Raw genomic sequence first — 22,434 nt, 5'->3', positions numbered from 1 at the left:
CACACTGAAAACGGATTAGAAAACTTGAGGTCAGATTTTTTATTAAAAAAAACATTTCGGATCTACTGAGTCAGCAGTGACCATGTAATATTAAAGCAATTTTGTGATACGTGACGTCACTGTATGAAACAAAATCAAAAATTACACCGCATCAACACTGAAACAGCGATGTAGCGCTAAATATCGCTTAGAGCTATGTTTACCTCTTACCTTCTACAAAGCCTAATCGATCTACCATCTTTCTGACTACACGCAGTCTACTACTGAAACTCGTGCTTCACACTTCGCACAACACACTTAAGGACAATTCAATTGGCATTTCTACGAGTACAATCTGTGATTAATTAACTCACACATCACTCTTTTGGGAAATTTGCAACTTAAATAACTCACATCGTTATCATCTTCAATGGCCGATGGTAATACTCTAGTGGTATACCAAAGAACTGATTTCTTATTCTCACAGACAACACGAACTTCGGTGAAACTAGATAATACTAGCGCCATCATTTAAGGATCTAAAAGTAATTTAGGCTTTAATTTGTGTTTGAAGGCTATTTAAGACAAGTCACTGGTTCTGATTGGCCGAAATCATTTTCGTAACACATACAGACCCAGTCGTTTATTGGTCAGTACTGTTTTACGGGTAATTGATAATTGGTTAGAGTAAGAGAGAGTTGATTGAGTGCTAATTAACTCACCAGTGCCAAAATTCGATGACCTAGTAATACGCTTCTATTGTGCGTAGTGTATCAGATCAGAAAGGGTTTACTTCGGTACTTCAGAGGAATCGAAACCCTCTGAACGAAACATATAACTTTTCTATATAGTTTCTAGTCTCTGTGTCCTAGATAGTGCGGTTGAAGTTTTCTCAGGTAGTTCGTTTCGTTGTTCATAGTACAGGAAACTCCCTAGTTGGAGATCAGGTAACTGTGTTAGTTTAGTTTGTCATTTCCACGTCCATTATAACTTATCTCCTATCTCATAATCTAACTATTCACAATATTTCAACTTAATCAAGGTCCAGTCTTTTTATCGCGATTGTATAATAATAAAACAAACATTCGAACAAAGTTTGGTTTGCAAAGTAATGGCCCTCTAGAAGTGACTGCCGGTGTTGGTTGGTTAATGAAGGGCGATTTATAATAAGGCTCAATTTATTTTGCCGCGGAACGTTATGGCAGCGGATTTTTGTAAAGTACAAATTAAATACGAGCCAAAAAAGACAGGTCGCGCGTCTCGGGAATTCGCGCAGTCTAGGGAATTCCCGCAGCTACCGTATCGTGTCTATACTCTAGCCTAATTCGATATGGAATGTTTAATAACAAAACGTTACTAGGCAACCAGTGATTGCAGGTGTAAATAACATTTTTGGTCAATGCTTATCTTCTTCTTGTCGAGTCACAATGACAGAAAAGTTAGTACAGATCTTGTGTTATATTTCTTTGGCCCAATAAGCAGCCCCTATCTGTTGCCTTTAGTAGGTCTTCGCGGGTGCAGCTGGTCGGACACAGTGGGCATGAGAGCAAGTGAGACATGCTTTGTGTGGGGGATCCAAGGGCACAATGGTTTTGATTCGGATTGATATATCCCTATTTCACCACGTTTGTCTCTACATCGGACAACTTGTGATCTGAGACGATTCGGGGACTTGCATACCGCTCACTGCAACTCGTACTCTGGGGGAAGACTTTCGACTAGGGTAATAAAATAATGAGGAGCAGCGAATTTGGCTTGCCAAAGTTTGCACCTCGCGTCCGCTGGGCTATCTTATATAGCGGTAGTATGTCGAAGGAAGCTCTTACGGCTTGATAGTTGTATAGGTGGGAGCTTGTGGCCGAATAAAGGGTGCCGACTATCTACCTCCTGCTTATTATTTGTGTTAACTCGGCCCACGGTCTGCTCGCGCAATTGGAATTTACATTAACATTATGCTATGTACAATTTCGTTACAAAAATGCGCTTGCATCTCGTGGCAATGTAAATTTAACCTAAAATTGTTACATTGGCTTTTGCCAACCCTAAAGCATCGCTAAGAATGGCCGTCTGGCCGGTGAGGTCGACCATATTGTCTCACTGTACCTCGGCAGGCGGACACCGACGCACGAGATATGTGTTATTGTCATTCAACCAACACTCAACGAGGTATTTCGGATACTCATCGGATTCTGTCATGGTTAAATTAACGACCGTAGAAATTGTTTGTGTGAATGATTTATTTTTAAAGATTTAATAAATTTTAAGTGGAATTATTTGTATATAGACGGAAACCTTTACGTCCCCTTGTTGTGTATATATCTTGTAAATTATATGAATTGCAATATTAAACGTTCTCTCATTACCAGTGCTAGGAATTGAGGGAGTTAATTTAGATAAAATAAAGAATACCGTGGACATTCCCTTCTACAAGTCACGAAACTTCTCGGAACTGATTGATTATATTTGAATAGGTATGCATATTATTTATTGAAATTTGAGTACATTTTGTACATTTACTACAAATTATTGTCTCAAAAAATAATATTGTATTTGTGTTTCCATGGCACTTACCTATTTAAATACTTTAGCCTTTTAAAAAATGAACATGAGACAACCTACTTTTGGGAATGTTTAGATAATAAACAGTAAAAAGAGAAATTTTAAACGCATTGATAACGAAATGGGTATGTCCATATTAAGAAACCGTTCATACTTTAGGTAGATTCAACTCATTTCCGGTCAGTGGTCATTACCCAGCTTCTTATTTCAGAGATTCTTGTCGGTGAAATAATCGCCAACCATCACAGTTCACCGCCCTATCTGATCTAAATAACTTCGTCTCTGTCATCCACTGCCTCTCTTTCCTTTATCTTCTATAATGTTACTAAGAAAGCTGCCATGACATTTCAGGTGCCCAAACATCTTTCCCCGTCGGTTCTCTATGACTTCAAAGATACTCAATCTCATTAAGACAACTGAGACACCGGCTGTCTCAAGCCAACTCCCCTCAATATGGTATATCCTCTAGCAGGTATTGCACCACCATGTGTGCGTCGGGATGTAACATGCTCCGCGGAGAAGCACAAATAAGAGAGTAACAGTCGACACCCTTTATATGGCCACCAAATTCCCCGAGCTCGCCTCAAAATCCATAAAAGTTTCGTGTGCACCACAAAGGCTACGAGTGACCGTACAACAGTCACTAGGTGGGCATTGTGGAAACGAAAAAACCCCCCCACTTCGCACTCAGGTAGGACGCTGCAGAGACACTGTGTGTAAATGGGTTTTCAGGGATACTAGTCCAACCCAATGTGACTGCGGTGCCCCTACACAGTCCATGCAGCACTTGCTGTTGCGCCCCTTGTGTCCTAATACCTATACGAAGGAAGATCTCTACGCGGCCACGCACAGCGCAGCAGTCAAGGTAGCGACGTACTATTCAAGGTCCATATAGCCCTTAAAATAAAAGAAGTATCGACACGATAAGAAGAAGATTTAAGGCAATTGTCACTTGCATGCATTTAAAAACGAATTGCAATTTAAAAACGAATCATTAAATTAACAATATTCCAGTCCAGACCGTGGTACAAACTACTTGAGAAATGCTACCATTGGATATAAACACAAATTGAGAGTTCAACTGTTTACAAATTCATGATTCAAAGTTTCTTTAATTCCGCAGTATAACTGGCGACGTTCTCTTCCGGTCCCTGTCTCCACAGTCTGAATCGGTAACGTTCGGCCAGCGTTGACGGAGCTGGTTGTAAATGTTCCCGCAAAAGGTCTACCGCCTTTTTGTATTGTAAATCTGGCGGTTTAATAGGACTGGCCAAGTTCACTAAAAGTTCATATGTCTCATCTATTACCGCAATCAACGTTGATAATTTTAACCTCACGTCATTCACAGTGAAATACATTTCTAAGCGATCAACATAAGAAGACCACATCCCTCCCTTCAAATCAGAGTCGTTCACTTTTCCGAAAGACATTACAAATACAAAATTGTGCAATTATCCCCAGAGAGTCGACAATTTAACCACGCACAAATTCACCGTTTCTAACCTCGTTCGCCAATGTGATATTCGGTATAGGTGAGGTAAATTAGAGACGTCAGTTCGCTAGCCCGTTTATTGCAGGACTACGTACATATACAAACAATTTATATTACATTATACAAATTATATAAACTCTAATGTCTTTAATAATCTTCTCTTTTTTGCACTATTCTTGATCCCTCCTTATCGGTTTCTCTTTCCGCCCAAGGAATTCCCTCCATTCTTCTCCAGCACTACATTTCAAATGCTTTCTAACGTCTCTGTCTCCTACCATTGTTCATGCCGCACTACCATACAATTCAATACTCCAAGATGTACAATCTTTATCAGTCGTTTTCTAACCAGCAATATCATTAACCGAGTTATGTTACAAAATTGAAGACTACGTGTTCGAATGATGTATGGGACGACATGAGTCTAGATTCCATACACAAATATGATTTAAAGTGTATTCCATAGTATTTAAGTTTATTTGAAAAAAGCAATCCCTAGAGTTTCTTGCTCGTTTTTCTCAGGGAAGTTAGCAGTGAACGAGCAGTAGCTTAAATAATGACGTTTTCAGGTGTAAAAATTTGCCCTGTGGAATATATGATTACTTGATGTAGTCTTTATACTAAATTCTAACACCTTTAAGTGGTTCTTGAATAATTGTCTTTGCGACACAACGCTTTGCATTCTCTTATATGGATATGTTGGTACAACTATCGCGTCTCAATGCGCCAGCTGTGTGATGCTGTGAACAAACCAGTTCACCGGTTTACTTTAAGATTAAAGAGGTGGCTACTAGTAAAGCAATTTTATGACATTAAAGAGCTTCTTTTTCTTTTTTTTTTATAATATCAAGTGAAGGGACGAACAAGTCGTGCGCCTGATGGTAAGTTGCACGCTTGTCCATAACAGTTGCAGTGCCACTCAGAGCTTGCCACTGCGTCCGTCAACCTGAAACATAAGTTAACAAGTCTCATGTGCCTGGAATTTCACCAGCACTAGTGATGATAGAGACTCAGTCTTTTAAGGCGTTTTATAACGACTCGACTCCATTTTACAGGACTCGACTCTAAAATTAAGACTGGGGGTTCGAGATTTTATTAATAAGACTCAGTCGTTATACTAAGAGTCAAAAAACTTAAACGACTTGAAAGACTCAAACGACTCGAGTTGTTTGCAAAAGACTTATACCTATTTTATGTATTATTAAACCCGAAGTTTATAAATAAAAATCACGTAAGTAGTATGTAGTAAATAATCACGTTTATTTACTTATAATAAAAATCATAAAATAAATAACTTGTGGGTAGAAATAAAATCACGCCATACGGCTCACTCGTGACTCCCGAAGCTATGAGGCGCCAGTCCTTTTAGTCGTTTTAGTCTTTTTCTTTGTTTTAGTCCTATAGGTCTTTTAAGCTTCCTAGCGTTAAAAGACTTCGAATCTAATTAGTCTTTAGTTTTAGTCTTATGACTCAAGACTTGAGGGTTAAAAGACTAGACTAGTGGTGAAGCGTTGAAAATCAGTCGAGGTTTTTTAAAAGGCCTTAAAAGACTGAGTCTCTTTCGTCACTAACCATCACCCTTACCCTTCAAAATCGAAACACAGTAATGCTGACATTACTGCTTGGCAGCAGAAATAGGTACAGTGGCAGTACTTCCTTGGACGAACTCATTCACAAGGAGCTCTACTGCTTCTAATTTCCTGAAACTAAATAATATCATGATGTTTATTTAATTATGTTTTTTTTTTAATGTGTAATGTAATGTGTTAATGACATAAACTCTTACTTGTAATTTGTAATATTGTTACTAATTAATAGTTTCATTTCAAATCGTGCCGCTACTGGCGTCAATGTGTCGTAATTTAGTTAGACTTAAACCTGATGATAGCAATATGTTCACGAAAATGGCACGTGTTTCTTTGGTAAGTCCAAATCTGCAGCGATAAACCTGGTTTCCTATCATTTACAGGTGGGCGGCGTGGTCGGCGATGGGTTGCTTCGGCTCTCCGGGCGGCAAGAGCGGCGGCGATGGCGACGACCTCAAAACGCAAAAACGCCGCAGCGATGCCATCACGCGGCAGCTGCAAAAGGACAAACAGGTTCGCTAATTTGTTTCTTTTTATTATTTTGGCAGTATTGGCCAACCGTACACCAAGATTAACGGCTACTAAGAATTCTGTAATACTTGTCGCGTAACCAGCTCCTGAAACCCCTAGACATCCCGAGATCCCAAAAATTTGGGATCACGTACCTTGCAATAGTCGTAATAGTATTCAAAGTCCATAATATTTTTACTGCCTCCGTGGCCGAACGGTTACCATGCCGGACTGCCACGCAGAGGTCCCAGGTTCGATTCCCGGGCCGGGAGAAATATTTATATGGCCTACATTTATTTCTCTCGTGAGTTTGGGTGTAATTTGTGGTTGTCTATGTGTGTGTCCATAGCACCCGCGACACAGGATTTCCCTAGTGCGGGGCTATGTTGAGTGTGTGCGTTATTATTATTATTATATATTATATATATATTATTAAAATTACACAATCGTTACAAAAGCGAGCAACACATCAACGACTAAGTAACACTTGATAATATCTAATTTCTCTGGTTTTATTTCTTAGTGTTCCGTTCTCGAATGCAGGAGCCGATTGTAGTTGCTGTTATAATTCAATCAAGTAACTTAGAAATGAAATTCATAGGTATAACCCCGTTCCTTTCTACATAAGTTTTGACTGTAGTGACCCTCCTTACCGACCCTTAGGGTATACGAGAAGGGCACTGTAACCTGTGCAAGCACAGGGACCTTCACAGTCCGGTCAGCCCGTTTGCACAGACTTTATCCGATTCTCAAAAGACTAGTGGCTTCGGTGAGCTGCCCCTGGTGCACGCACGCACAACACCCTTCCTATTTTCCGTATATCTACAGGAGCTGTAGGTATGCTAACTTCCCGTTGCGCAACGGTTGCCACCGCTAAGCCATCGACTCTAAAATCTACTACCAAATCTTCTCTTTAGTGGTGGAACTGTAGGCACGCTCACCTCCCGACGCCGAAGCGTCTTTTCAGTTCCCAGAAACCTACGCGCCTGGAGGGAACGGAGAATGTCTAGCTCATCCTCTACTAGCTCTCCGGGCTTGTACCAAAGATGTCGTTGCAGTATCCTGCGACAATGTCCGGACACAGCTTCCAACTTAAAGAGCAACTCACGTGTCCCGCGCGTCTCCTCGCCTTAAGCCCTCGTCTAGACTGCTACTAAGACGCGCTAGATGCGCGCGGGATGAACGCCCCGGCCACATGCTACCGAGGCAGATGAACGTGTTCATACCTACAGCTAACCACGTACCTAAGTCCAAGTCCACCAGAGACGCCCGTGAAGGCGTATCACTGGCGGAAGGCTAGAGCCGGACGCCCGCCGTACCCTGGTCTTACCGTAGAGCCCGCAGTCTCTTGTAAATAGGGACAAATTCATAGTTACAGTCAACAGCCCGTCAAAGTATACACTTTTGTTCGAATATCACCTTCAGAACAATTTAATAAGATCCGTCAATTGCTTGATATGCATCTATTCTCATGCTGGCTTCCCATGGACCGTGGTTTCACATGCTGTGCCGCGCAAGCTCGCGCCAACGCGCCATGGGAAGAGTGTCGGCTAGGCTCGTATGTATGGGCCTGTGGCACGACCTCGCCCGTACGAATCACAGGCCGTGAGAAGCCATTTTTACTCTTAGCTGTATAATATACTGAACATAACCAATTAGCACTAAGAAACCGTATTTTACTTCCAGTTGTACCGAGCAACGCACCGCCTACTACTCCTGGGGGCAGGCGAGTCGGGCAAGTCGACGATTGTGAAGCAAATGCGCATATTGCACGTCAACGGTTTCTCCGACAAGGAGCGCCGCGAGAAGATCGAAGACATTAAGAAGAATATAAGAGACGCCATACTTGTGAGTATACTAAACACTTTTAGTGCCTTAAAAATTACAACAATAATAATGAGTCGGGAGCACGGCGGGTCTAATTCCGTGTATATTTCTATTGACGATAAAACACCACGCGCGGGCGCGGGACGGGCACACACACCCGGGCGTGATGTATTGTCGTCCATGTTTCTCGCTTTAGTCGCTAAAACGACAACAATGGCGAGCGGGGAAGAAGTCTGTGGCCGAATGTGCGCGGGAGGCGAGTGACGCATTCCGGCGCTCAGTTTGCGCTGATAAAATGTATAAAAAATCTCGCCTGTAACTTGTGGTCGCATTTAGTGGCCGCCACTAATGGCCCAATGGGCCGGCGCTCTGAGTTGGAAATGAGTAGTGGTGAGGGAGATTAATTTCTGTCTAGAAAGACTTCGATGTTCATATTAAATTTTGAAACAATAATAATAATAATAGTGTTTATTTTATATAAATCACAACTAATAAATTGATTAGTATATAATATTTTTCAAAAATATAGTGTTGGCTAAGAGCCATATCATAGACAGATATCAGTTGTGTGATAAATGACGAAATCAAAATATATCTCTCGTGTTACAGACAATCACGGGTGCAATGAGCACTCTCACGCCGCCCATACCGCTGGAGAAACCCGAAAACAAGGCGCGCGTCGATTATATTCAGGTAATAAACATCATGGTCCATAACATTACAATTATATACCGTTGTCATAACGTACGTAGAGGATGCGACATCTACAGATACTCTATATTATGAAAACCCCCAGGGATCCATACTTACCTATAAGTGGTCCTTATCAGCAAGGCAAATATTAGTTAGAGACGTTAATGGGGATCCACGAGAGGGGAACCCATTTAGGCAGGTTGTGGCCAACCTTTAAAAACTTATAGTGTACACCATTAACAGTTCCTAATGACCTTATAAAATATTTGTTAAATACATTTTGTACAGCGGCCGCAAGAAGAACTAACTTTACCTTATAAATATTTAACGCGACTGTTGTAACTCATATTTGTACGAAGCGTAATTAAATATGAATTCGAAATGTTCGCTGTCGTGTATGGTTTTTTTTTATAAAAATGTTAGGGCGCATTTGACCTTCATCTCACTTGACGGAAAGTGACGATGAGATCGATGATGGAGCATGCACACCTAAAAAATATATTCACTCTCTCAAGCGATAGTGGTCTAGGAATAAACCTACAGGCAGGGAATTCCAATCCATAGCCATATAAGTGTTGTTTTTTATAATACCAAGCGACGGGACGAACAAGTCGTGCGTCTGGTGGTAAGCGACACGCCAACCCATAACAGTTGCAGTGCCACTCAGGGCTTTTAATCGCAAAGATCTTAGGGGCACTGCCACTGCGCTCGTCGCCCTGAGACATAAGTTGACAAGTACCATGTGCCTGTAATTACACCAGCACCCTTACCCTTTGAAACCGGAACACAGTTATGCTCATATTATTGCTTGATGGCTGAAATAGGTAAGGTGGCAGTACTTCCCTGAACGAACTCTTTCACAAGGAGCTCTACTGCTTACTCTATTAAGTGTGTTTTGACTGGACCCGAAGGTTTAGAAAGTGTTATCAATTTCTTTTGCGAATGCTCGGCTACGCCTTGACGATCTTATGTCTGCTATTTTCAACTAACTTATATAAATATCATTACATTCCAGGATGTAGCGTCTCAGCCGGATTTCGACTACCCGCCTGAGTTCTACGAGCACACGGAGGAACTGTGGAAGGATCTGGGCGTGCAGCGCACCTACGAGCGAAGCAACGAGTACCAGCTCATTGACTGTGCCAAGTAGTCAGTATCTTATCTCAGTATAGCGAGTAGCGCGTATAGATTATAACAGATATAATATAGTCTGTCGTTTTTTAATACAGAGTGAAATGACATTTGCAGAGATGCCAGTTTTCGTAAAATATTAAATAGTCATGTAGTTGTTGTCGACAGTTTTATCGATAGATTGTGTAAGAAGGAGAAATTTTGACAAAAGTGCCTAAATTGTGCATGTTCTGACGTTCTAATGATTACTTATTGCGTTATTGCCTTAATTAGCAATTCTGAGTTTGTTAGGGTCACCCCACTCCCGAACATACTCGAGGGCGGCATTGGCACGTCTCTGCACCTCTACAAAAAGGATCCAATAAAACAAAATTAAACAAAAAGGATCCAATTTACAATCAGTCACTTTCGAGGTATGGCAGTTTGAAGTTGAAAAGTGTTTCTCACTCTTGTTTTATTTTCAAAACTTATATTGTCATGTAACTCCAGAGATTTTTTTTGTGATCTAAGAGATTAGACTTTAGGAACCGTTTGATACGGTTCATGGAAGTGGAATAAGTTCAGCTAATAATATAGCATAAACATTACTAACATTAAGTCGATAGTCGATAGAATATTTGTCGACTGCAATCACTAGCTGCTTGCAAGTGGGTAACACTTGCGCAATCATTTTACTCCATCTTCAAAAAGACTGACTATGGATATCCGCTACCCACTGTACCTGCTATCCAATACCCGCTATTTAGATTTACAAATCGAACTGCTCATCATCAACCCATTTGTACGTCCTACTGCTGGGCACGTGTCTCCTCTCAGACCAGGGTTTAGGCTATAATTCGCCACGCTGGTCCAATGTAGATTGGGTTCGTCCGTTTTCCGAGGACTGTAAACCTTCTGCGACGTGTAGGTTTCCTCACGATGTTTCCCTTTATCTTTTCGGGAATATTTTGTCCTTTGTATATATATATAGTCCCACTGTTGAGCACAGACCTTCTCTCACAATGGCAGTCCTTGGGCTGTAGTTCCCACGCGGACCCGCTGAATGCGGATTGGAAACTTCACATACATAAAATTGTCAATGTTTTCCTTTGATTACGAACCCACAGCCAAACGAACTGCTCACTAAGCTAAGAATAATATTAAAAAAATAATAATGTATTGATTTGTTGTTCAGTTTCCTGGACAAGGTGAACGTGATAAAGCTGCCCAACTATACGCCTACGGAACAAGACATTCTGCGCTGCCGAGTGCTCACCTCCGGCATCTTCGAGACGCAGTTCGTCGTTGATAAAGTCAATTTCCAGTGAGTCTGTTGTTGTAAAAATCACTTTAAACTCGTAGACAAGTTAGCCAATCTCATATGAAAATATAATACTTTACTTTCGTTTGTACCGCTAGATGGCGTTGGTCATCTTTTAAATAAAATTCTTTAGGAGTCTTCAATTTTAAAGCTTGTCGAAGCGCTTTTGTCGGCGCAGTAAGTCTGTAGCGGTTCAGTTACTTTTAGTTCACTAATTGTGACTGCAAAAGTGGCGCGCGCGTGTCATGACAGTGGCGCTGCAACAGCGCTTCTAAATATTGTATGCAAACTTGTAATGGCGCGCCTACAGCGACAGTGTAGCGCCACATCGCTTCTTGCGTTTAATTTAATTGTCGCAGTATTTTAATTTTCCTTTGGCCAACCTAAGACTCCATGATTAATTATTTTTATGACGTCGGTTTCATGAAAAAAAAAAACTTTGGAAAAGTACTTTAACAAGGGAGATTGTGACCATGCGTGCGTTTATTTTCCATTAAAAACATATATATTATTTTTTGTATTACGAATTCCAGCATGTTCGACGTAGGCGGTCAGCGTGACGAGCGGCGCAAATGGATCCAGTGCTTCAACGACGTGACGGCCATCATCTTTGTGACCGCCTGTTCTTCCTACAACATGGTCCTTCGCGAGGATCCCACGCAGAACCGCCTCCGGGAGTCGCTTGACCTCTTTAAGAGTATATGGAATAACAGGTACATCACAAAAGTAATACCCGTCCTCATGTTCAAGGTTATTTTCCTACCCAATCGATCTGCTCTAAGAAGCAAGTGAAGCAGATCGATCGATCGACGAAACCTTTGTTTCGTGTACTGTTTTGATTGACTCACGTAGCATATGGACGCGAGTTATCAGCGCAAGAGTGACATATTATTATTATTATACAAACCAGCTCCCAGCTTTATGTCCACAAGTGGATTTCATACGCTGTTAAAAAAATTAGTTTCGCAGAAATGTGCTGTTAGAGCAATGTACAAGCTAGGCTTCAGAGTGAATGAGTAGGGAATAAATTTAAAGAAATTAACATTCTTATATTGGCGTCTCATTACATTATGTTAAAAGTCTATAAGTACCTCAACTCGAATTAAGTTCTCCCGTACTAATACGGTTAATTTTGCTTCAGTCGAGCGGCTTTATTTTTTATTTTTTTTACAAACGATATTAAAGCTTTTCGAAAAATGTTTATCATATACGTTTTTGATTTAGTTCAAAAAATATATTGGTATATGTAGAGTACGTATTGTATACAGCGGTTTTCTTGTAAAATACTACTAACTTTGTATAACAATTCTATCGTGCAATTTTTTTGGAATAGTGTTTTCCCACCGTAATACTATACGGTGTGAAAAATAACAGTGTATATTCAACAGTTTAACTGTTATGCCGAATCAACTAAAACCATTTCGCACCCATCATGAAAAAATAGCATAAGTGGAGTTACGTCAAAAATTTTTATTTGCTCCATTAAATACAGCAAAATATAACGCACATCCTCTCCAACTCTTGTAACTCTATCTACAACATTAGTCGATCGAGTTACAAGAAAGATGGATGGATAATTGGAGAGGGTTTGGGTTATATTTTTCTGTATCTAATTGAGCAATAAACGTTTCTGACGTAACTCCACTAATGCCATTCTTCCATGAGGGTTGCGATTTGAGATTGTATAGACTCTTAAGTAGAATGGTAAGGGCGCCTTCAAGTTAAGTGCTTATAGAAGTGCTGCAATAGCGCTTCTGCGTCTTTCATACAATATCTAGTCTGCAAAAGAGGCGCGTGGCGTTGCAGCTGCGCTTCTAAATATTGTACAAAAATTGGTAGTAACGCGGCTGCAGCGCCACATTAGTGCCACTGCAACGTTTCTATAAGCGTCTAATTTGAAGGCGCCCTAACTCTTTCATGAAGGTAGGCATAATATTAATACGATGAATAATTATAAGCTTTTTATTTAAAAAAAGAAAGACTTTAAAAGATTGCTTGGAATTAAATCTATTTGGCACATTTTATTGAAATCGGTTAATTGAAAGTGCGCGAAACTGTATTCATCCCTTAGTTTGCCACCCTTAGAGGTGGAATATTGTAAATATGAAATTTAAATGGAACCAACACTGAGGTATCCTCCCTCTTTCCAACAAAAAAGAATCATTAAAATCGGTTCACAAATAATCACTGAGTGTCCGGTGCCTTGCTTACTGAGGACATATTTTTAAGGGTTGCGGAATGAAGAACACAGTTAGGTACAAAATGAAGATTTATAATGCGACAATTACGTATTGTACAAACGTAGGTTTAAGTGAATATAAAATGTTACAAATAGTCGACTGATCAGTAGGGCGCAGCGCACGGAAAAGGGAGCGGGGCCTGAAGTGGCCCGCTTATATAGACCCTACGACGTTCGCGATAGGCGCGGGCACTGAGAATTGAGAACCTCTTCCTTTTTGAAGTCGGTTAAAAATAAACAGATCGCGATGTTTACATTCACCGCTTAAGAAAGTGGATTTATACGTTTTATCAATTCCAGATGGCTCCGCACGATATCAGTGATCCTTTTCCTGAACAAGCAAGACCTGCTGGCCGAGAAGGTGTTAGCAGGAAAATCACGGCTGGAGGAGTATTTCGCGGAGTACGCGCGCTACACCACGCCGCCTGATGCCCCGCCTGACACGAGGGACCATCCCGAGGTCGCGCGCGCCAAGTACTTTATACGCGATGAGTTCCTGGTACGTTGACAGGGGAACAATTATGAAACATTTACAGCGGACAGGGGAATCATATTGAAATTTACAGGCAAATCTAAAAAGAAAAAAGTGCAGGAGAACGTCAAAAATACTAGTGAATGGAATATAATTTTATAGAAAAAAATTACTCTCAAATGTAAAGTATCGTATGTCGAAATTGCCAAGTTTACAGGAGAACGTTTTAAACTTCTGAATTCGCTGAAATGAGTTCAACACGTGAATTTAGCATTTCTCAGTTTTATTCGAGAACGAGTTTTAAAGTGCTTCGGCGAATAAAACTGAGAAATGCTAAAGGCACGTGTTTATGATTATTCAGTGAAGTCAAATGAAATGAAATGAAATATTTATTCGCAAGCAAACACGGTAAGAAATATTATTATACAAGGTGTCAAGAACACGTGTTGCACCAGATACTGGCACGCAAATATTAAAATAAATTGAAGTTAAAATGTCATATAAAATTAAGTAGAAATGCCAATAAATAGCGACAACAATAAAATCATAAATTAAAACAATATCAGAAGTAAGAACAGCACAAATATAAACAAAATGTCAATTTCTTTTTATTATTAAAAAATCTTTGATATCGCATAAACACAGATCACATAGCAAATCATATAACTTTTTTTTAAATATTTTTATAGGTAAATCTGCGATAGCTGCAGGCAAAGCATTATATATTTGTATGGACATGTTATAGCAATTCCTATAAAAGCAAGTAGTCTTATGGGAGGGGCCAGCTATGCGGTTTGGAACCTTTAAAACTTTAAAACGCTCCCCTGTAAACTTGGCAATTTCGATATACGTTACTTTACGTAGGAGGGGTCCTTATATCTACAAAGTGTGACTTTCCCCAGTTTGTGAGCGTCAAAAATATATTCGCGTTGCTGCTAAATTAAATTGAAATTAATATAAAATAAAACAAGCTTTATTTTCATGTACAATGGTCTTATGAAACTGGACTATCACTCGCTGATATTCTATAATCTTACGACCTCGCCCTACGGTTTGCACTTTATGAAGAGATCCCGGGTTCGATTCCCGGTAGGACCAATTTGGGAAATTAATAATAATAACAACTAATAACTAAATTGGTATGATTGTTTGGCACATTATTATTATTACATTATTAGTCATGTTGGTCCTGCCTTTATAATCCTATAAATTATGTTCTCAGCGCATAAGCACAGCGAGCGGAGACGGCAAGCACTATTGCTACCCGCACTTCACCTGTGCGGTCGACACGGAGAACATCAAGCGCGTCTTCAACGACTGCCGCGACATCATACAGCGCATGCATCTCCGACAGTACGAGCTGCTCTAACCGCGAACCACGCGCCAATACCGGTTAGTCAAACTTTTAAATTACACAGGGGGTCCACCACAACCTCTTAAAACAATAATACTTTAACCTTACATTGACTTTTCGTACTATGACGCACTTAAAGTAAGCTTTTTATAATGTTAAAACTATGATGTTTTATTGGCAGCTTTGTGAGTATTCATTCACTCAGTTCGTACTATGACGCGACTTTAACATTAAAGTAATATTGCTCTTATGTCAAATTTAGCAATCTTAAAATAGTTACACTGATGCAATGGAAACAATATTATTTTCAAATTCATTGTCTAAATATTGATTTGTAATGATTAAAAGTTAAGTTGAATTTATTTATTTATGTATATCTCTTCAATATTTTGTTTATTTTTTAGTTATTAGTACATATGAAATAATTTCTCGTTAAATTAAAATACGCGATGTTGATTTCGTAAAATTATGACAGCGACATCTGTATGCTCCTTGGCGACACTAACAGTTGACACTAGACTATAATTCCGAATTCACAACGTGACAATCAAGACTCAGCTTATTTTATTTATTTTTTTTTTCGTGAAAATGCGGAAAAATAATTGAAAACGACGTCATTTTAGTACATTTCATTATTATATATATACTTTTCTTTTTTTGGCAGTTAAATTTTCTGAATGTAAATAATATTAAGCACTTTAACATTATACTACGATTTACTACGCATTGTACAGTTCGTATAGCGTTATTTCTTTCCTATTTTTAGTAAGGAATAGACGATTTTGGGAAATTATTCGTTCTTTCAGTCACTTTACCAATAATACATTACTTGGTTGATATATTTGGCATGGTACGAATATGAGTAATATTATAATAAGCTTACTAGAAGCTTACATTGAAATGAGATTGTTTTTTGAAAGGTTAGGGTAGGCGCCCTGGACTGTTATAGTCTCTTGACTTGTATCGACCTATACCAGTCCCTTGGGCCATATAGTACCTCACTATAATTAATATATTATGTATGGAGCGTTGAAGCCTTTGGTAATCAGAAGGCTGGCAACCTCCTCCAAAGAACAAACCTATCCTCCCTTTCATATTTGGCTGGGAAATGTTGTTTCAACTCGTGACGTTGGATTATAATTTCTACCTGTATGCACACTGATGGAGCGAGCGTGGGGCACGCCACGCGTAAACCAATATTGCTACTTACCCTTTAATCTGAGGGGTGGCATGTACGTTTATACAGGGTGATAAAAAATCACTGGCCATTTTTTTTCCTGTGCATAAGATTCAGTAATAGAACACATTAGTAAAATATCGCGCGTTAATTTAATACTTTGTTGTCTGTTAAATACATGAATTCGCGCGCTGATTCCGCCCACTGCCCCACACCGTTCTTATTGCTTATAACAACGGCGTCTGCTAATCATCGGGTATCAATATTGTTTACAATTTTTCGGAAAACTTTGAGACGTCATAACTTATTTATTTGTTAAATATTTGAAAAAAAAACGAACATGTATTTTTTATTTCATTATGCAGTATGCTCCTTTAAAATGGTCAGTGGTTTTTTTTTTTCACCCTGTATTATGTATAACTCATACAATTATAGAATAAATTAAAAATACGACCATTCCCTGGACAGCTACATGGCTGAAAAGTTGAAAAGGGTGACCGTAAATTTTCATTTTGTTGTCAACTAACGAACATAATGTTTCGTCCCACAGACACGTCACATGTGGCCCCACCCGGGCGCTCTGACACGAAGACGTCGGCACAAAAAGTCAGCAATACAATTCGTAGTAGTGTTCTCTCCCGGACGAATCGCTCCAGCCCGCACTCTCGTTTCTATACAGAAATGCAGAGGTACCACTTTATTTTCTAACTATAATATTATTGAATGGACACTTCGCCATACACTTATTCAAAACCATTTGTTTGCCATAAAAAAGAAGAATGTAATATAACAACTGTGGTAGTTTTTACATAGAGTAGCGTATTTGCCTTATAATAAGAACCAGTGTAGCGGAATTAAACTCCATTTGAATTACACGCGCTGATATGACTGCAACATGCAATAAAAGATTTCTTTTTTCTTTACACACAAATTAATTTTAATCGTATAATATAAATGAGTGGTCATAAAGATATATTCATTTACAATTAAAATATTATATCACATCTGCCCCTAGCCGTCTAACTTGAAAGCATGTTTGTAGTTGAAATGTTATATACATTTTCTAAACCCAGTCCTGAACTTCAGAAATATATAACAGGAGTTTCGAAATCTGATTCTAAACTTCAGACGGAATTTCGGGTTAGACGGTTGAAAAATCTCTTTATTTTTACTAATCACTGACGATCTAAACTACGAATTTAACAAATCTTTGCAAAAGCACTTATGTTTTTGCGTTTCGTTAATCAGGAACTCGTACAAGTCTCTAATTTGATACCAGGTATTGGCTGCTAAAGTTAGTTCAAAACAAAGCACAAACAAGCCAAATACGCTACATCTCTTAAACTTGGTCACACAGAAATGCCAATGATAAAAAAATGTTATTAGTTAGTTTTTCAGTCAGGAAAAATAAATGCGAACAGATTCTGTTTTTTATGACGCTTAAAATATTAAAAAGAAACCAATATTTTACTTAAGGGATATGAGTAAACCGCTCGCGCACAGTGACACACAATAACAGTCACAATACGTGACGTATTCATTGATGTAGCGTGTTTGATGTTCTGGGTAATCCCCAAACATTTTGATTCTAAACGAACTCTTTGTGTGTACAGTGGAAGTGCGCCGCTTTGTGTGAGCCTTACTTATACTTTACTTGTCTGGACGCTTCAGTACCGATTGACACGTGTATGAATGTCCCATACAAACACGTTTTTAGTATGGGTGTGGTGTGTAGCTTATTCCTAAATATATATGTAATATAAAGTGGTACTTCGATTCACTAATTTGTATCCTTCACCTACAATTCAACTTGGCATAAAATTTATGATTTGCATTACTTTCGTATGATAATTTTGAAAGTCCTTTTTCATATATTTATGGAAGTTTTCACATGACATTTAATACATGTATTGTTTAAATTAATATTTAATACGAGTGTAAAAAAAATGTATTTGACGTGCGGAGCCGAAAACGTAAATAAATAAAATGTCGATTTTCTTTTTATGCCAAGTTGTATTTAGAATTTTGTCGTTCACATGGTGTTTCCGAACGGACCCGCCCGTTCTAAAGATTCTGGCTATTCGACTATTTATTTTGAGAAATGGAACTCTATTTTTTCTAAACATTGTAAACTAATAATTTCTAAGTTTCTAAGTCTTACTAATACTGAATTTTAAAAATTAGTAAAGGCAGGTATTTTTTATTCGTGAATTGGTGTAGTCCCCTTAGTCAACGTTGGACTTAATTATATTTAATATGAAGTGGTAATTCTACTGGTTAGATTTCTATCATAATTTATATTAAAGTTGGCAAATATTTATTTATTTATTTACTATATAATTATTAAGTATCCAAGCAGACCTTTACTAAATTAATGTAGCGCCATTAGCAAAATATTAAAGAAGCAATCAAATTAAATTTTAAATGTCGATCCATCAATTTTTAATCCATATAGACTCGTCGTTATTACGAAATGGACGTCAGATGTATACACCCCTCGCTTACACACTTTTTGGTACACGATTCAGACACATACTTCTGAACGTAGATTTTTTTCTGAGCATTAGCTATGGTTGCCATTTCTAATAAAACAGGTAATTCCATTCTGTTCTCACATATTTTTCACGTTTTTTTTCTATCTACAGACAGTCACAATCCGTTGTAATTGTCGATCCATTGAATAACGTCAAAATAATTCTCGTTGTCATAGGTCACATAATTGGCACCCGTTTAAGGGAAATGTTTAAAAAAAAATTTGAAAATGCAAAGTTTTGAAATTAGAATAGTGCGGCCGACACGGGCGGTGTTACCATTTTATATTAAGGATCATGAAAGAATTGCGGTTACCTGGAGGCTAGATTTATTCCTTTCTAGTGATGTGCCAATGGGTAAAATTTATATACATGGGTAAAACTGGAATCGGCAAATTTAATTTAATTTTGCCCATACATTTGACCAGATTTACCTAAAGGCGTATGCTCACGCATTATCGTTTCTTGTAGAATGAGCACGCATAAAGCTTTTGACTTCTACATAGATAAAAAAATGAGTTTTTTGTTTTTAGTAATGCATATCACCGTGGTAGACGCATGTGCTCAAGTTAGGCCAAATTTTTTCTTCTATTTATTCAAGATAATATTTACACAATCTGTTAAAAGAATTATGTTGAATATAGAAAAATATACAATTCAAGTAGTGCCTGTACCATGAGTTTACAGTAACAATTGTCACTAGGGATCTCGTAAAATACTTGTTTACAAAATGTTCCTTTTTTTGGGACGGGTAGGGGCGCTGTACAGTTTGCTATAGAAAATTATCATATATTTTTTACACGGTTTTTAGCGACGACTGTGATTGTAAACTCATGGCGGAGACACAGTTCATAAAATATTTTAGTTCCGTCATGTAGCACAAATAATTTATCCGATTGCGAATAAATCGTTATGTCTGTATATTTTTGATTACAGAGAATATATTTTTATTTCTACATTTAAGTGTTTTTACAGAAAAGTTTTGTGATGATCCTAACTTTCGTATCGTTGTTTCTTTTTTCTTTTTTGTTGAAATGATTATTATTTAGGTTTATTTTTAGTTTTTACGAATTGTACGTCTTCCAATGTACAGATCGGTACAAGAGAGTATGGTAAAACATTGTGGTTTTATTCTGTACGTGTACGAGTTCTACCACTTTTAAAAAATAGTGTACAATTTATTTCCTTTATAGGCAGCTAAATAGACAATTTTTGTTAAAATTTCTAAAAGTAGTAGAACGATAGTGGCATATTCGTTGCATGCAAAGAAATTCTCTACACTTGATTGTATTCACCTTAACATTCGGCCCTAAAAAATCAAATTTGCCCACAGACAAACTTATTAACTTTGCGGGCAAAATTGCCTTAATCGTATTTCGAGTTTTACCAATCTCATTGTACCATGCGTACCTATAGTTTTACAATTAACATTATTTGTTTTATTGAATGACTTATTTTAGCAGCTATTTTTTTAATTTTTAGAACAATTTTCGACTAAAAATAACAAAAGCAAGAGCTTTGCTGTAGAATTAACTTAGGTTATTTGAATATTTTTTAATAGAGGGTTCCATCTGATTAATATACGTTACACTAACTGCACTGGAAACTTTAGTAAAGATTGCTAAGGTTTATTTTGCTTCGCCACCTTAACTTTTACAAGAAGATAATCTTTACTGGTTTGTGGAATGATTATAGTTCGATTGGACTGCAGTAAACTTAGTGTACTGTGTATTAATAAGGTGCGATCCTACATACGGAGCTTTTAGTATAATTAAGGTCCAAAGAGTTCGGCCGTATGTAATGCGGCGCCAGAATATCATATTTAGCAGTATTTGATTTAAACAATATTTCAAAGAATTATTATTCTATAATTAATATATTCTATGTTTTTTTCTTCGTTATAAGAACGGAATAGCCATAAGTACAAAGTGTTACTAACAGTTGCCCTAACATAATTATATTAATTATTCATTTACGGTTATTTATAATTTACAAATTTATTAAAAAATGATTGGATTATGTACTTACCTTACGCTATTTTAGGAGATCTTTATTATAAAAAATGATCTATTTCTTGTCGTTATAATGTAATTCGAAATGAATCTGAACAACTACTAATTTGTAAGTAGTAAGGTGAAAGTACCTCAATACGATAATCTACTTTCTAGCAGGCAACTTCACCTTAAACCTACATAGATGTATATTGAATTAACCCATATGGTCCTTAATATAACAATGTTCAAGCTGATTTTTTATAAATATAAATGTGCCATATTGCGAGCGGAAACACCATCTCCTAATGTTACCATTAAAAAAAAAGAAACATATTGACTCTATGAAAATAAATCCTTCCTCTAAAAAGATTGTAATGTAACAGTTGCTATTTTTTGCTTTTTAATACCATTTATCGTTATTATTTTTTTAAATATAACTTTAATAAGAATTGTATTTTTTCTTTTTTGTGTTAAGTTTAGTTTTTGAATGTAAGTAGGAAAGAAATATAACGTAAAATTAATTATATATATGTTATGTCATTTCGTTGCAGTGAGGGGGTCGCCCGTCGGTAATGTTTTTTTTTTCGACATATCGTCAATTAGGTATATTGGACGCGGTGTGGCATTCGCTATTTTTCTGAAATTAGTAGTGTGCAGTGATATTTGACGCTTATGCCTTGATCGAGATTCGTTTTGGATATTATAGAAGTCATCATATTTTGAACTGCAAATTACCCAAATATTAGACAACAAACACATACGTTGCTCCCAAAGTAACTGAAGCACTTGTGTTAAGGTGAACAAACCATACTACAAACGGCCAGACCTGAGACAATATAGATAAGTTAGTTTTTTTTCTACATTGGCCCGGCCCGGATCGAACCCGGAACCTCAGAGATGGCGACACCATGAAAATCGGTGTGCAAGCCACTCGATCACGTAGGTCGTCAATATAACTTATATTTGATTGTAAAAGACGCTTGTGCATTTTTTTTTAAACCGTGACTAATTTAACGATTACAAGAACTGCCTCTTGAATTCTATCCTCTTTATCATAACTAACGTAACATAACATTTTTAGAGAAATTAAGTTATTGGAATCTAGAATCACCTTTAAACGATTTTTTTATATCTTATTTGGTTCAGTTTTATTGTTAACCCTTTGACCGTCGTGAACGCTTTAAAGCGTCTTACATTAACTTGGCTGATACGCCAATGACCCTATAAAGCGCTAGTGAAACCCTTTATTCTCAATTGAAAGTAATTAATAAATATTAAGATATTTCTTGTGTTATTTGTATAATATTCTAGTTAAGTATGGATTCATAGTTGCATTTTATGTTCAGTTATGTTCTTGTGGAAATTCATAACATGTCGCATCACTATATAAGCGTGGCGTCAAGGGACCGAAACTAGTGTTTTTCAGTTAAAAGGTTAAGCCAAATTGTCTTTCCTTTTAAATATTTTTTTATTGAATTCTTAGGTTTTCGCGATTATTACACATAGGAAATGAAACTATTTTTCCAAATTAAAATACGTAATTTGTTTTTTCAAACAAACCAACGTTTCGGGCCCTTTATAGGTCCCTGTAAA

At 37.7% G+C, this 22,434-nt stretch overlaps 1 protein-coding gene across 1 annotated transcript in view; it reads left to right on the top strand.

Annotated features, from left to right (window-relative positions):
* The window catches only part of LOC113230156 (guanine nucleotide-binding protein G(s) subunit alpha), a 48,016-nt gene extending 29,903 nt beyond the window's left edge, over positions 1-18,113 (top strand). Inside the window, exons 2-10 of the mRNA XM_026463950.1 lie at positions 5,997-6,126; positions 7,810-7,971; positions 8,560-8,643; positions 9,659-9,792; positions 10,949-11,077; positions 11,608-11,787; positions 13,614-13,812; positions 15,008-15,177; positions 16,867-18,113. Coding sequence (XP_026319735.1) covers positions 6,016-6,126; positions 7,810-7,971; positions 8,560-8,643; positions 9,659-9,792; positions 10,949-11,077; positions 11,608-11,787; positions 13,614-13,812; positions 15,008-15,154 — 1,146 coding nt within the window. The 5' untranslated portion in view covers positions 5,997-6,015 and the 3' untranslated portion in view covers positions 15,155-15,177; positions 16,867-18,113. The remainder of the gene's footprint in view (positions 1-5,996; positions 6,127-7,809; positions 7,972-8,559; positions 8,644-9,658; positions 9,793-10,948; positions 11,078-11,607; positions 11,788-13,613; positions 13,813-15,007; positions 15,178-16,866) is intronic.
* Positions 18,114-22,434: the final 4,321 nt, after the last annotated feature.

The sequence above is a fragment of the Hyposmocoma kahamanoa genome, unplaced genomic scaffold (assembly GCF_003589595.1).
Source record: "Hyposmocoma kahamanoa isolate Upper Pololo Valley unplaced genomic scaffold, ASM358959v1 101, whole genome shotgun sequence".
Taxonomy (NCBI): Eukaryota; Metazoa; Arthropoda; class Insecta; order Lepidoptera; family Cosmopterigidae; genus Hyposmocoma; species Hyposmocoma kahamanoa.
The sequence above is the reverse complement of the archived record's forward strand: the minus strand, read 5'-3'. Positions and strand labels throughout refer to the sequence as shown.